This window comes from Capsicum annuum, chromosome 6, assembly GCF_002878395.1.
Source record: "Capsicum annuum cultivar UCD-10X-F1 chromosome 6, UCD10Xv1.1, whole genome shotgun sequence".
Classification (NCBI taxonomy): Eukaryota; Viridiplantae; Streptophyta; class Magnoliopsida; order Solanales; family Solanaceae; genus Capsicum; species Capsicum annuum.
Window position 1 is genome coordinate 12,613,389 of NC_061116.1, and position 17,111 is coordinate 12,630,499.

Below are 17,111 nucleotides of genomic sequence, written 5' to 3' on the forward strand. Positions count from 1 at the left end.
TATCGATTTTAGGGTGTTAGCATGTTTGGTATGATTTTACGTCTTTTAAATCTCATTTCGACCCCCAGTTTGAAAAATTGTGCTTTCAGGTTTTAGGGGTCAACTTTGTGAAAATGATGTTTTTTTTTTAAATCTGAATTTGCCAACGCGTCCAAAACGTCAAATTTAAAATGATTTCATAGTTCACTTGTGTATATCAGACTCCGAATAAATTTCGAGCACCCCGTCGAAGTCCGTTTGGACTTAGAGAAAAAACTCTACGCTATTGTAGCAGATTTTTCTGCTATATAACAGCTTTTTCACTCTTTTTTGGCCTATTTTACTCATTTTTCATCTTGTCTCTTGTGAGTTAAACCCTAAAATAGTGTGGGAGCTTAAAAATAAAGTTTGCGGGAGCTTGGGAAGCTATATTAACACCTTATTTCTTGGTTTTATTACGGATTAAGGTAAGAATTCACCCTTTTCTTAATAATTTCTTAATTAATTTCTCAAAACCCCAAAAATCTTAGGGCTTGATTTTAAACCCCATTTTTGCTCATTTTCACTTGAATAATATTTTTATCTTATAATTACTAGTTTTTCATCAATTTATCCTTCAAAACAACTCCGATTCTTGATTTAACCCGGATTTCAAAGATTTTACCCGGTAAAGCTCAAAAAATATTTTTCTTCGATTTAACGTGGATTTTCAGTTGTAGGTTCCTAAAAATATGGGAAACATATTTTTGAAGTAAGTTTTGATTTTGCCCTTCTTTTTTGGAAACTCATTTTGAGGAGTCCATTTTGATCCCGAACCAAAAGTAGTTAATATGGGTGTCGCTGATTTTGTTTTGATGCGTAGATTTTATATTTTATATTTTTAGTGAAGTTCAATATTGTTTGTGAAAAGTAAGGTCACGGGTTCAAGTGTAGCGGATCGATTTCGGCTTTCGAGGTAAGTTATGGCTTAACTCTTTCAAACTGGGTTGGATAGTAAATAATAGTACAAAATGCATGTTAAGGGTGGGAACTAATCATAAAAATGGCTATTTATGTGTTGTGCCCTTGTAGAGGCATATATGTGATGTAATTGTCGAAATTGAGTTAGTATGTGATATGTGTGACCGTGTGGGGTCCTATGTGATATTAATAACCTTGAATACATGTGAATAATTATATTATGTTGTTAAGATGCTTAATATGGTACCACTAGTGTATTGTGATTATATTCATACTTTATTTGGCATATGAGACACGTGGAAATTCGTGGATGAAACTGAAATAATGAGTGGATATTGGCACATATAGTTGTAAAAATATATCATTGTGGTTGGTTGTGAAAATACTTATTGTGATTGGTTGTGAGCATGACATCCTCATATCATACTCATTAATGAAACATTGGTACCACCGTGGCAACATCTAAGAAACACTGGCAACACCTTTTCAAAACCCTCCTCGAGGGATGTGTCGGGGAGGAGATATTGTAACACCTTATAAAATCCTTTTCGAGGGATGTTTCGGAAAGGAGATATGAGATATGTGGATTTTATACGGGTTGACGAACCCCCCTTGGGTCCTACGTCTAGAATTTTTAGCTCCTTCGGTGTATACGGGGATTGTGCGACGATCTTAGAGGTTGTGCGACTACCTCATGCATCATCATCATTATCATCATCATCAACATCATCATCATAATTATCATATACATTGCACTTACTTTATTGTGTCTATGTTGTGTTGTATTGCCTTATTGACTTGTCATCTATGTATTTGTCTTACCTTTCTTTACTTGTATTTAATGATCTTGTATCTACATGTTCTCTCATGTTCTATTATATGTGACATAATGTATACTTGTATTCTATCTTGATGTGTTGTTGTAATATATTGAGATATATTAGAACTGTTAGTGCAAGCGGTGTGGGCTACCGTTGTGGGATATTTTCTGATTGCAGCTAACGTGTCTTTAATGTATATTTTTTTATACTTTATTTACTACTTTTCTTGGTCGGCCTATGATACCTACTGAGTACAAGTGGACCGTACTCATGCCTACTGCGCCTTTTCGATACAGGTCCTAGCTCGAGTGCGCCTCAGCTTGATTGACTTGGGCGATTGTTAGAACTTCCAAGGTAGTGGTTGGATATTCATGCGTCCGAAGTTCACCTCTATCTTTCTATAGTAGTTATATCTTTATTAGTATTCGGAGACAGTTATTATTCCTTTGTGGTTATTTTTTTGATGTATTTGACTCTTGGATTGTATTAGTAGTTCTTATACTATTGACACGTAGTTTTGGGCATGATTGGTATTTTGAATAAGTTCTTTCCACATTGTTATGATTATTTATATGGTTCGGCTTTGTTCTAGAAGCCTTACCTTGGGATATTTCTGTCTTTTCCTCTTTTCGTATCAGTTTGGGTGATAGGCTTACTTGTTAAGGTATGCCGCGACAAGTGTCATCATGATCCTCATATTTGGGTCATGACAATTTAATTAATATTTTCTTGATTTAGTAGAGTGACCAACTAATATTAGAATTATTTTTAGTAAGATAACCAACTAATATGGGACAAAAGGAGTAGCAATAATTATTCTAGAATTAAGAGGCACATAAATAGATGAAAATTTAAAAATTAATACTCCCTCCGTCCTATTTTATATGTCGTCATTTGACCAGACACGGAATTTAAGAAATAAGGGAAGACTTGGTTATGTTTACCAAATTGTCCTTTTATCAAAAAATGTACTACTATCTTTTTTTCAATTAAGTAGGACCAACAAGGGTAAAAGTGAAATTGTGTCTTTAAATAGTTACCAAATAAGGAAAGATGACATTCTTTTTGGAACGAACAAAAAAGGAAATGATGAGACATAAAATGGAATGAGTGGGGTAAGAAATACATTAATTAAAGAAAAAGGGACAAATTTATCTCTTCTCTAAAAAAAATAGCTAAATATATCTTTCGTCATATTTTAAAATTAAATTTACCCTCGTTATCATATTTTAGAGCCAAATTTACCCTTAATTCAAAATTAAATGACAAAATTTATGGCAGTCTCAAGATATTTTGGGTCTTGTTGTCTCTTTTTTTAGTTCATTCAAATAAGAATGTTACTTAAACAATAATTAGAGATAAGTTAATTCTAAAATTTTCTTTTTACACTTAATGAAATGGTTTACAAGCACACAAATATTAAATTATTTTAAACCACAAATTTTAAAAAACTCTTCTTATTTTTCTTAAATACCATATCATGTCAAATGATGTCACATGAAATTAAAACAGAGAATAATTTCTTTGTGCCACTTTCGTTTTTCAGAAAATATCTTTTTCGTTTTTTAAACTCTTTAATTTCAACTCTTTAATATCACAGGATTAAAAAATATTTTATTAAATCGAAGAAAGAACTTGAAAAATTAACCTAAATAACCTATTAAAGATTATTTTACTAAATCCAAGACAGAACATGAAAAATTTAGGTATAACCTATTAAAGATTATTTTACTAAATCCAAGACAGAACATGAAAAATTAACCTAAATAGCCGAACTAGGGCCGCTTATCGGACGGATCAGTTGGACCATCACACTTAACGGTTTGGCTTATCGATTATCGGTTTTAGAATACACAAATTCATGAGCCAACCCATAAGATATCGGTTGGTTCGGTAACGGATAATTAATTATCGAACAGTTTTCGGTTGGTGTATCGGACCTCCACAATTTGACTGCAAAAATAGTAGTACACTGTACACTGTCTACTACTTGCAGAGAAGTGCCTACTAACTACACTGTACACTGTCTACTACTTGCAGAGAAGTGCCTACTGACTACTAAGCCATTCTATTTTCTACTACTTGCAACTTGCAGTTTTGGAACCTCCCAAGAGAAAAACAATATTAACAGAACTTCGGTTTTGTTAATTTCTAAACCAGTATTAATATTGTTTACGAATATTGTTTCTGACTCTTGTTAGTTTGCCATGGCAATTAGCACTCTGCAGTTCTGCACTTCGGAAGAGTTATAGAAACGAAGATGGGCATACAGTAGAACCAAAGCAGTGAAACACACGCAGTCAAACAAAAATTTTGCTTTTTGCAAAGCTGCCTCTGAAAGTTGAAAGGCACAATATAATCAATAAAAGTTATTCCTGATAACTTTTATTCATTAATTTTTATTAGGGTTAATTAGGAATGGGCTTTAGGTTATTAAACTAGAATTTAAATTAGATTTACATTTTATATTTTATAATAATATAATATTTATTTTAATTTGTATATATCTAGGTAGAAAAATATAATATATATGATAATTCTTAACAGGTTAACGGTTTATCCAAAAAGAAAATTAAGTACAAAAAAATTTAATCCATTCACCAACCATTTATCCAATAAGCCAATACCAATAAGCCAATAAGTTAATTTTGCGGTTGGCTTATTGGATACGGTTCGATTTTGAACAGCCCTAAGCCGAACACAAAACCAGCAAAATCAAAAAGAGCAACGAATGTATAATATGTATAATCTAAGTATACTAACTAGAAAAAGTTAATAATAAATCCAAAAAACTATTTGTATAAAGAAAGAAAATTATATTCTTCTGTACTTGTTTCCCTTGCACATCACCAGCAGCTGATTTTTCTTTGCCAGAATATTTACCTGAGAAAAATTTAAACAAATCAAGCCTCTTTGTTGTAAATTTTAATCTTTCAGACTTGATAAGTGTACAAAACAACTAAATATTCATTGAAATATAAGGTAATACTTTTTGTTGCGAAAATTTCCTAAAGGTGAGAATTCCTTGCGACCCTCCTAAACTTGACATATTTTATTCAGTGCATACTAAGTCATTGAAATCTGAGTTGAATAATATTTTCAAGACAGCAGAATACTTTGAAACTTCCCAAAACAAACTTGACACGTTTTATTCTCTACATACTACGTAGACATTGAAAATCTTGAGGTGGATTCTTTCGTTTGGAAAATTTCCTAAAGCGATACATAACATTTTCAAGAAATAAGTATACCTCGAGACCCCCTAAACTTGACGCATACTATTCTATGCATAACAAAGAGTTGAAACCTTTAAACATAGAGTTGCATAACATTTTCAAGAATCTCACTAAGCACTTGCAGTATGATGATAATATCAAACTATTTATAGATGAATTTGTTCATGGGTCCACAACATGATCTACCATATGGCAAATAAAAAGAAATTGAAACATGTATAAGTTAAAGGAAGGTACGAAAAGAAAGGGAAGTAATCAAGTAAACATATACTCACAATGGAAAACTGCTATAGGTATGATGCCATTCTTGACGAGTTCAACCTTATAAGGATCTCCAATTTGGACATTGTTTGCTTCTCTTAACTGTCGCCATCCCCTGCTAATTGCAACGTGATGTCCCATAGGTACTAGCAGCATTGGCCACGATCTCTGTTTCAAATCTCTGAGAATCATCTTACAGCGTTTATTCACCAAGCCATTTGATTTTGCAAAAGCCAATTGCAGATACTGTTCAAGTTTTATCCCAATCAATGTCGTGTTATCACAAGAAAAGAGAAACTACCACGGAAGATCATAGCTAATAAGGGCTTAACTAAAGTTGATCCAAATAATTTACGAGGTAAGGATTGCAGAGGGAATAGGGATTAATAGTAGAAACAAATTGACGGTTAGCATTAGCGAATGGCAAAGCAGGTAGATATGCTTCTTTCCTTGGTGCCGGAACTCTTTTAGAGTCCGACTTAGACTTCTTTCCCTTCGGGCTGAAATGATGCATTTTCTCTCAGATCTTGTTTTAAAATTGAAAAAAGAATGTCAGAACCAAAACCAAAGAAGAAATTTAACACTAAAGTAGTAAGTTGAAATGTTTTAGTAGAAAAGAGGAGTTGTCACAATTCAGAAAGAAAATAAAGTTCGAGTGGGCAAGAGATGACAGAATTTTGGAAAAGCTAATTCACTCTTGAGATTGTGTTTCTTTATAATGTAAAAGAAATCTCCAAGGATCCGAGGTGCACGGTTTGAAACTAGGTGGATAATGATCCGTCCCTCCACCCTTCTCCAGAAAAGAAAAAATATTGAGACATTATAACTAGGTATCTTGGAGTTAAAATTTAGTTTTTTATGGACTCTCTCTCTAACGTTCTTGGCTCTCTCTCTAACGTTCACTAAACCCACGACCACTGCCCCTTGACCAGCTGACGCCGGTGACGGCGTCGGAACGCCGGTAACAGGCAAGGATAACCCCCACCCCCACCCTTCTCTCTCCCCAGTTCTCTCTACCCTCTTCTCTCTCCCGTTTCCTGTCCCCCTCCGTCGTTCGAACCACTCGTGCTTTCGCCGGCGGTCAAGGTGGCCGGCGGCTCGACTCCGGCGACAAAGGCAGCGCGCAGCTCCGGTCACAAGCGACCGATCCGGCAGGTCCATCTGACGGTACTTCTGGTTCCGACTAGATCTGGTTCTCACAACTTCGGATTCCGGAGGCACTCCGACGAAGCTCCGGCCAATTAACCCGGCGACCAGTTTCGGCATCAGTTTGCTGGGACCCAACATACCACGCAGGAAAAGAGGATTTGGTCTACAAGCGTAACCCGATGACTTCTAACCTTTGCTATTTCATTCTTCGTATAATTTCTAGTATTATCTCCTGTATCTTGACTTGCGCTTAATTTGTTGGGATTGTCTGTAGTCGTATATTTCCAGTTTATTCCATTGCTCGACTTAGCTATGATTGGTGGGTTTGACTTCTTCTTTATTATTACATATTATATACTGTACTTGTGCCTTCTATTTCCTGTTGTTGCTTGATTACTGTCGTTGTGTGTTTTTTCTGGGAGTTGTGGCTGTGGGCATTGATGGTAGGATAGGGTCATGTCCGAAGGGGTTGGAGCGGGGCCTGTGTTAAGGTTGGGGAGAGGGAAGGGCGGGTGGGGGAGTGGGGGCTAGGCCCGACGTTAGGGGAGGTAGAGGAAGACGGGTTGCTAGAGTTGATAGGCTGCGGGTTAGGTCTTGAAATATAGGTAGAGATAGAGGAAGACGGGTTGCTAGAGTTGATAGGCTGCGGGTTAGGTCTTGAAATATAGGTACTCTGCAGGTAAGTCTATAGAGCTAGTGAAGATTCTTAAAAAGGGGAGGATCAATATTGTGTGTGTGCAGGAGACTAAGTGGGTAGGGTCTAAGGCTAGGGATGTGGATGGTTACAACCTATCGCTGATCCTCTTAACCTCCACTACCTACCCTCTAAGCTCTTCATCTACTAAGATGCCAACTCCATTCCTTCGCCTCTTGAGATGGTTGTGCAGGAGACTAAGTGGGTAGGGTCCGATTGAGATGGCTCGGGCATGTGATGAGGAGGGGCATGGATGCCCCGGTTCGTAGGTGTGAGAAGCTTGCTTTGAATGGTTTCAGGCGGGGTAAGGGTAGGCCGAAGAAATACTGGAGAGATGTCATCAGGCGGGACATGGAGCAGTTACAGCTCACTGAAGACATGACCCTAGATAGGAAGATCCGGAGGGCGCGGATTAGGATAGAAGGCTAGTGCCAGTTTGAGTCGTTGGGGTAGGACATTACTTGGTAGATATATTATTCTTGCTAGGACACTTTGTTGTATGCTTTATTACGAATGTGTTTACTATTCTTTGTTTATTATTCCTTGTGGGTGGCGTATTTTTGTCTTGACATTCTGTTCCATGCTCTATTAAGTATCTGTTTATTATTCCTTGTCTTGAGCCGGGGGTCTATCGGAAACAGCCTTGAAGTAGTAGTATGGACTGGGTATATCTTACCCCCCCAGACCCCACTATGTGGGAATACACTGCGTTTGTTGTTGTTGTATAACTAGGTATCTACCCTGATCAATCAAAAGATGAGGCGCAAAAATTTGAAAGGAATACATCACAAACAAAAGAACATATCAATAATTCAACATGATAGAACCTATCTTGAAGGCTGTCTGTCCTACTATATGCAACCTTTGTATAGTAAAACTACTACTAAGTCTAGAAATTAATAAATCTACCAATTTCAATTTCTCATGTACTATCAGTTAAGATCTTAACTAAAATAATTTGAACTATTAGTTGCCAAAACAGATGTGCTAATGGAATAAGGTTGTTAAAAGCAGAATGAAACAGCAATGTCAGAGCCGAAAAAGGAAAATGATTTGAACCAACAGGGATGTTATTGAAGCAAACCAGAATTGTCAGGCATAATTCAAAACGAAAAATAAATATCAAGGGGATAAAAGAAAGAGAAAAAAAATTACGGAAGGAAATGGTAGTGATGAGTAACAAAAAAAGATTGCTTCACATGAGCATTTCTCACTGAAGATTGATCATTGAAAAATTATGAAGGGGGGAAAAATCGTGAGGAAATAATCCTGGTTAACAACTAAAGGGCATCCCAGTGCACAAAGCACCCCGTGTTAGCAGGGTCCGGGAAAGGGCTGCACCCCAAGGAGTGTGATGTAGTCAGCTACCCTAATACAAGCATTAGTGATTGCTTCCATGGCTCAAACTCAGACAATTTAACCGTTGCACTTACATTATGTAGCATCATAGAGAATGATACCATCACTATTCCATAACATTTACCATTTTCTAATAGCCTTAGTGGCAAAGAAGAAGAAAATGAAACGTGTATAAGTTGGAGGAATGGAATGGAATGAAAGGGAAGTAAACATAAACTCACAACAAAAATACGCTACAGGTATTGTGCCATTGTCGATGAGTTCAAACTTGTAAGTATCTCCTACTTGGACAGCATTTGCTTCTCTAAACTGTCGCCATCCCCTAGTAATTCCAAAACGAGGTCCCACTGGTCCTAGTTGCACTGACCATGACCTCTGTTTCTCATCTCTGAGAATCATTTTACAACGTCTCATCAAGCCATTTGGTCTTGCAAAAGCCGATGGAAGATACTGCTCAAGTTTATCCAAATATGTAGATCAATGCCGTGTTATCACCCAAAAAAAAAAACAGAATGTACTACTGATGATATTAAATATTAACGGCTTAAATCAAATTACTTTTAGTAAAAAGAAAGATCAAAGTTAATTTGAATTACTTACAACAAGAGCTCGGATGACGGCATAAGGCTTAATAATAGTAACAAATTGACTGTCAGCATTAGCAGATGTTGAAGCTAGTACATTTGCTTCTTTCCTTCGGGATGAAACTCTTTTAGCATCCAAATTAGGCTTCTTTCCTTCGGGCTGAAGTGATGCATTTGATGCATTTGCTCTCAAATCTAGTTTTTAATTGAAACAACAATGTCGGAACTAAAGTAGAACTAAAGATGAATCTAAAACCCAAAGGCAGAACATTAAGTTGAAGTAGAAAAGAGTTATCGTCACAATTCAGAGTAAAGAAAATAAAGTTCGACGGGAGAAGAGATGACAGAATTAAAGGGCTAATTCACTGTTGACAGTAGTAACGAGCCAGACAATCTTGAGATTTTCTTTCTTCGTATGACCAAGAAATCAGAGAGGGCTAGTGTTTCACAATTCGAAACTTGACGGATAATGGTCTGGCTCTCTACCCTTCTCCACTTAAAAATCTTGAGATTGCTTTACAGAAGCATTTACTGCTGCAGATTGATTTGGAAAATTTGAAGGGAAAAAAACCTCGCTAGCAACTGTGTATTTACCCTGAATAATCAAAGATAAGGCAACACACACCTTGAATAACTAGACGACTTGTATAATGAAAATAATTCTGACATTTCCATCATATTATGGTTTAAAGAGAAATAGATAAAAAGTGGGAAAATGGAAGAAATTTAAGAGAAGGTCACAGATGAGAAACTTGCCATAAAATCTCAATATAGGATTCTTTCCATTTGCAACAATCTCAAGTATTATCTGATCTCCCTCCTTTAAGCAATTTGCGATACAGAATTTATGCCGTATGCCTCTAATGTGGGTGTGTGCGCCAGACGAATATAGTGTAATTTCCAAGACCTTTGCTTATCCCTTACTGTTATCATACATTTCCTGTCCGTGAGACCGTTATCCCGTGCAAATGGGACTAGAAGTTGCTGAAATGGTTTTCAAACCAATAGTACAAAAACAGTTCATGTTTATGGTTCATACTTCCAAATTAACAAAATGAGTTCGTCTTTTTCCCCCCTTTTTTTTAGTGTAACAAATAATTAGTTTTGAACTTACCACATGATCACTTGAAAGGCAATAAGGTGAGTTAGTATAAATGAAATGAGGGCGACCGAGAGGCATGTTCTCTTCAGCTTCTACTTTGGGGAAAACCTCATGTGGTGACTTGATGTCGAGCTTTGGGTTTTCTGTTGTTTTTGCTAGTAACAAAAAAGTTCATATAAAAGACACGGAAAAGATGACGTAAGAATAGTTCAACATGATTGAACTTGCGTCGAAGGCAATCTTTCCTACTATGTACAGCATAGTAAAACTACTTTTCAATGTATGAGGCTGATTAATCTACTAGTGTAAAACTCAATTAATTGTAAAACATGATCATGTTTTAGCCAAATATCAAGTTATCATTAGTTTCAATAAATCAAGTAATTTCCATAATTTGGTTAATCGACCAGCCTAATATAACACATTTTTCATGAAAAGAGCAAATTCTGCTTTCAATTCTCTCCATTAGTTATTTTATTTCAGCTTAGTCGCATCTTAGCACAATATTTTTAATCATGAAATCCTTGTAGTATATCAATCAAATCTACAGGAAATCTCGAAAAGATTGTATTAGCGTCTATACCACTATCCGAGTCTACGTACCAAAGGTATAGTTTAGCGGCCAATGAAGATTCAAATCCCGGTGAAGGGCAAAAAACCACTAGTCATGATTTTGTCCCATTTGCTTAAGCCTTGATGGGTAATATTACTAGGTACAAGAGAAATAGTGGAGGTGCGCGATAGACAATAAAGTCTTGATGGGCAAAATTACTAGGTACAAGAGAAATAGTTGAGGTGCGCGATAGACTATAGGCGATAGCTGGGCTAGGACACCACCATCATAAGTAAATAAAAAAGGAAATAGGAATTATGTGAAGGATAAGCGAGAATACTAGTAACCCTCTTTTATTATTTAATTGATGTCTCTTTCCGAACCGATTTCCCCAACTAATGGGATGTCCTGAATGAACCCAATCAGAAAAGGAATATTAAGGAAAAATTAGACGTATATACCTCAAGCCCGTCAAGCTCATCTAAAGGAGGTATACAGTTTCATCCTCTTAGGCTATTATTAAAGATTGCAAATTCTTTCTCCAAGTCAAGAAGGTGAATATTATTCAAATCTAGAGGGATGCAAATAAATGTGCGGATTTTTTGGCAAATGAAATACATAAAAAATAAAAAAATAATTAAAAAAAAATAAAAAATTGATAATCACAGAAGATGCAATCAAGGAAATGAAGTTTTTTTTTCCTAGCCGATTCAAGCCACGTAGGTTATGCACGACTTTTAAGTAGTTTAACATTTTCCAATGTACTATCGAAATTAAAAAAAAAAAAAAAAAAAAAAAAAAAAAACTGAAATAGAGACCAAATTCCAAACCTTGTGATGTGAACTTGCAGTTATGATTCATTTCCTCTCCTGCTTCATTAACTCCTTCCGGAGTCTGTTCGTATTCTCTCTCAAATTGATTTGAATCAAAGATGGAAACTTCAAACTCCATTGCTCCTTCATGTCTGAAAATCAATAAACTCCCAACTGCAAATCATGTTCCTCTACAAACTTTGCCCAACCCTCTCCTAATAGCCGTCCGTTCACTTTCACACGCCACTTCTTACCAGCCCTTCTCAATATTGCATGTTCTTGATTAATTCCCTTCAGATGCTTGGAAAAAGCTATAGGGATTTTCTACAACATAGCATTTATAAGTACTTGAAAACATATGCCGTCACACTACTGTTGGATTCTTAAAACATGCATTACTATCCAACAACATTTTCATTATTTTTGGATATCAGACACGCATCCGATAATATTTTTGAAGAGTTTGAACAACATAACTTAAAACATTGCAGTGGACTAGATATAAAGACTATTGTAATTGAAATCATCACTAAGCTTACAAATCCCCAACAAATTCAAAGAATTTTCACAAATCACTATTTAAATTTCACCTTGTGTATTTTCTTGATCAGCCATTTGCCCACTAACGGACTAACCTGATTCGCAACATGTAACGCCCATTATACCAGGAACTTTTGAAAAATAAAAGGCAATTTGGTGCACTAAGTTCTCCTTATGTACGGAGTTCGGAGAAGGTTTATACCACAAGGGTTCATTGTATACACCTTAATTAGTATATATATACTCGTGCGAAGCATGAATAATATTAAAATAATATTTTTAATTATTTTATATTGACATATCTCGTTCCAGCATGCTAAATCATATTAGCTTCAAAAAATTTAAATATCATATTATTTATCAATAAAAAAATAATTTAAAAAAAAAAGATAAATCTAACTCTAACCATCTCCACCCTGCTCCCTCTTCAATTTTAAATATAATAAATTATTTAATGTTAACTAATTATTAATTTTGTTGTTGGGCTTTTACCTTTATATTTTTAATAAATCCAGACATGTAATTACAATCCTTACGTTCATTTCATATTTTTATTTTTTATTTTAATGTATCAATTCAACTTCAACAGCTAACTATATTTAAAAAAAAAAAAAATTATATCTTTCAATTTAATTTCAAAACACTTAATTGTATCAATTAAAAAATCTTTAATTTCAAAATTTAAATTTTACCACTCTCAATTCAATAAACAAAGCACATATCATTTAATATCTTTTTAAATTTTCAAATAAAGTTTAATTGCTCATAATTTTTTCATTGTTTGATTTTATCATTAATATTTTTAAATATTTTATTTGTACATATTCTTATATCTTCTAGATAAATTTTATTAAAATCTCTCATACCACTCTAAAAATCATCCACCCCCTCACTCCCCCAATTTTATTTTGTTTTCTTTTTCTTGCTCTACCCAACCCCCTACCCCCAACTCGTCCTCCTGGCTCCTCTCAACATTTATTTTTTATTTTATTTTTTTAAAAAAATTTTTTAACACCACCCACCTCACCACGAACCCCCTCCCCCCTCCCCTTTTTCTAAAAAATATATTTTTACAAAAAAAAAAATTTTAATTTTTTCTAATCCCAAAAGAATTTTAAACTCTTTAATTTATATTTTTTAGGAATTTTTTTTCCTATCACACCCCAACTAAACCTACATTCACCACCCCCTACCCTTCACCCACCTATACCCCACCCCCTTACATCATTTTCATATATTTCAATTCACTCCGATCATATTCATCTCTTTGTCACTATTCATTTTTATTGTTTAGTATTAGAATACATATATGCTTTTAGGAAAATATTTTTTATTTGCGTCACGAACAAAAAATATAAGTAAGAAATAATTTATTTTCTTAAAAAATATTTTTCATGAAAATTATATTCCTTCATAATGAACACATTCATAAAATCGATAAAAAAAACTCGGTGATAAAAGATAAGAATGATGGTACACAAAATCTTGAATGTATTTTTTTGGTAAACAGGAAATATTATATATAAATAATAGTATTTTTGTAACAAAATATTTATCAAATCGAAAAAAATTAACAGTACTCTTTTGTAGAACTAAAAACATGTTTGTTTTGTAGCTTAAAATGATCAAAAATCATGAATCTAAAGTGTAAAAATAGATGAAAAGTATGATATATAATTATTATACAAAATACTATTTGTTATGATACCATGAACATCTACATATTATAATTTTTAGATAATTTAATACACAATAAAGTATGTAATGCATGTATATACATTGTTCAAAAATATCAAAAGATTTGACTTTTACAAATTTAAGGAAACACAGGTTGATTAAAGTGTTGTACCTTGAACATTAATGGAGGAAGATGAAGATAAAAAATGACATATTCTTCCTGCATATAGAAAGAAAAAGTTAAATCAAAAACAGTTTTTAAAATATGAAGAATGAAAAAACGCAATAAATGAATTCATGAATTCAACTTTCATTTAAATTCAAATTTAAATACTATCATAATTATCTAATTTATTAGTCTTCCTTATCCTTCCTTTTTTCAAATGTAATACATAGTTATCTTATCTATATATTTGAATTGAGATAAATATTTGAAATTAATGAGATAATAATGATAATTTTTAAAATTATGATTTTATATTTAATATATAAATATATTTTATAGCATTTAAAAATTATAAATTTATGTATTTACTACTTTCCACACATGATTTTCCAGTTTTAAGCTAATAAAAATATGTTATTTTTTAAATCTAAAAACCTATTATTTTTCACATTCAAATGTTATTTTCAAAATAATAATAATAATAATAATAATAGTAAGATTTTCTCTTCAATAACCTATTATTATTATTATTATTATTATTATTATTATTATTATTATTATTATTATTATTATTATTACCGCAACATTTTTTTCTAAATAAAAAAATTACTACTACGTGTCTTCTACTATTACTACTACAATTATTATTATTATTATTATTATTATTATTATTATTATTATTATTATTATTATTATTATTATTATTATTATTATTATTATTATTATCTTTTGTTAAATAATTATTTTGTTAAATATATCATCCTAAACGTAATATTATTATAAATAGCTAGAGTTTATCTAGGACCCTTCAATTATGATTGTTAGGTTTAATCAAATAAAAATCTTTTATTTTTCTTTTAAAGTATTATTATTTTTAAATTCAAATATATAATAAAATAATTATTAAATAGTTAGAGTTTATTTAGGACTCTTCAAGTATGATTGCTAGGTTTAAGCTGATAATTTTTTTTTGTTTTTCTTTTAAAGTATTATTATTTTAAATTCAAATATATAATAAAATAATTATTAAATAGTTAGATTTTATTTAACTATGATTGCTATATTTAAGCTAATATAAATCTTTTGTTTTTCTTTTAAAGTATTATTATTTTCAAATTCAAATATATAATAAAATAATTATTAAATAGTTAGATTTTATTTAGGACTCTTCAACTATGATTGCTAGGTTTAAGCTAATAAAAATCTTTTGTTTTTATTTTAAAGTATTATTATTTTCAAATTCAAATATATAATAAAATAATTATTAAATAGTTAGAGTTTATTTAGGACTCTTCAACTATGATTGCTAGGTTTAAGCTAATAAAAATCTTTTGTTTTTATTTTAAAGTATTATTATTTTCAAATTCAAATATATAATAAAATAATTATTAAATAGTTAGAGTTTATTTAGGACTCTTCAATAATTATTAAGTTGTAACAATGTTTATGCATTTGTTTTATCATCTTGTGCGGAATTGTTTACTATAATATTTTTAGTTAATATTTTACCTATAATTTAAATAAGTTTTTTGAACTACTTATATTTTATTTTCAATATTATTTATTGAATTTTAGTTTTAATTGCTGATATTACCTACCTATGAATTTAAATTATATATTTTCTTATAAAGTATTATAAAAGAATAAAGTATAGTACTTGCTGAGTAAAATTACAAATTTGATTATATTTATATATTTTTTATTAAATATTAAAAATTAATAAAATATAGCACTTGACGAATGAATTGCAATTGTGATTATATTTATCCAAAAACATTCAAATATTTTGAGTTGATAAATATTTAATTATATCTTACTTTCTAATGAAATACACCTAACACCAAATCAACTTATATAAATCCAACTATTTAATAACATTTTAAATATGGTTCTTGAATTTTTCAGTGTTTAATTATTGTTACTTTTATTTTATTTAGTAAGATTCTAGCAACATAATTTTATTCATATAGGATGATTTTTTCAATAATTTAAGAGATTTTCTCATCTCAAGTTCAGATAAATCTTATTCATTTATACTTTTACACAAAAATACTTCTTTATATTTTTAATTTTTTTTTTATATGTATCATTAATTTGTTATTTCTTTTCCACGTGTTCTTTAAATACTATTTTTCCCACTTATGTCATTTCTATTATCATCTTTTAATATTATGTAAATGAATATAAAGTTTTATACTTTTATATTTTGTTTTTTCTTATTATACTTTTATTATTAAAATTCAACAAATATAATTTTAATTATATAAGAAATTTAATCTCAACCAAATTAGAAATAGAATTCAGGACATTGTCATTTTGTTATAAACATTTAACAACTTTTAAGCATGAATTTTGGAGGCTGAATCCACAATTGCTTGAAGTTGTCTAGCAAATTACTATAATTGTAATCTAGAAATAAGATGATCAAAGAAACTCATTTCAATTGTATCTGATCTACCCTTATTTTTTTATTTATTAATTTAGTTTATATTATCCAAAACAAAGAATACAAATTTTTGAAAATGCAACCCTATATATCCATCTTGTAATTTATATACTTGTTAGTTTGAGTCAAGAAATATTTTGCAACCGATTAGATTAATTCCCATTTGAATAAACTAAAGAAAACCAAAGAGATGAATGAAGATTATCAATCCATCATTTTTTATTTTTATATTTAACCTTTTCAAATAAGTTATAAAATCTTGTTTCTTCACCATGTTCACACTTCAATTCATATAATTCGCTAGGAAACTCAACATATTGGAGTGAGCACGTAGATAAAATGTTGATAACACTCATTATACTTTAAGCAAGAAAAAAGAAGAAGATAACACTCATTATTCTAAATTAATGTAAATTTGAAAGTTAGGGAAAACAAAGGAAGATATAACATCGTCTTCATATGTTCCTACAAACATAATTAGAATCATTAATCCTTTTTCTATGATAGCATAACAAAAAAAAAAAAAATAACTAAAAAAAAAAAGAATTACGCATGAACAATGCACCTTGATAGTTATTCAAAGAAATTGATGGGCATTATCTATAAAATAATTTATCCATGATAGGTATATTTATTTCAAAAGATAAATATGTTAATTAAATAATAATAAAATAATAAAAAATTTATTAACCATAAAAAATACATTGGTAGTTATTCAAAGAATCTGATAAGCATTACCTGAAATCCTTTTATCCATGGTAGATATATTTGG

The 17,111-nt window shown here is 31.5% G+C and overlaps 1 protein-coding gene across 1 annotated transcript; it reads right to left on the reverse strand.

Annotated features, from left to right (window-relative positions):
* Positions 1–4,376: 4,376 nt before the first annotated feature.
* On the reverse strand, positions 4,377–12,092 carry LOC107875124 (putative B3 domain-containing protein REM15). The gene is made up of 5 exons (XM_047414647.1): positions 11,529–12,092; positions 9,060–9,238; positions 8,681–8,909; positions 5,272–5,503; positions 4,377–4,643 (listed from the first exon to the last, which is right to left on the reverse strand). Exons 1-4 carry the CDS (start codon positions 11,647–11,649, stop codon positions 5,460–5,462), a joined length of 573 nt encoding a protein of 190 aa, XP_047270603.1. The 5' UTR covers positions 11,650–12,092; the 3' UTR covers positions 4,377–4,643; positions 5,272–5,459.
* Between the last annotated feature and the right edge of the window lie 5,019 nt (positions 12,093–17,111).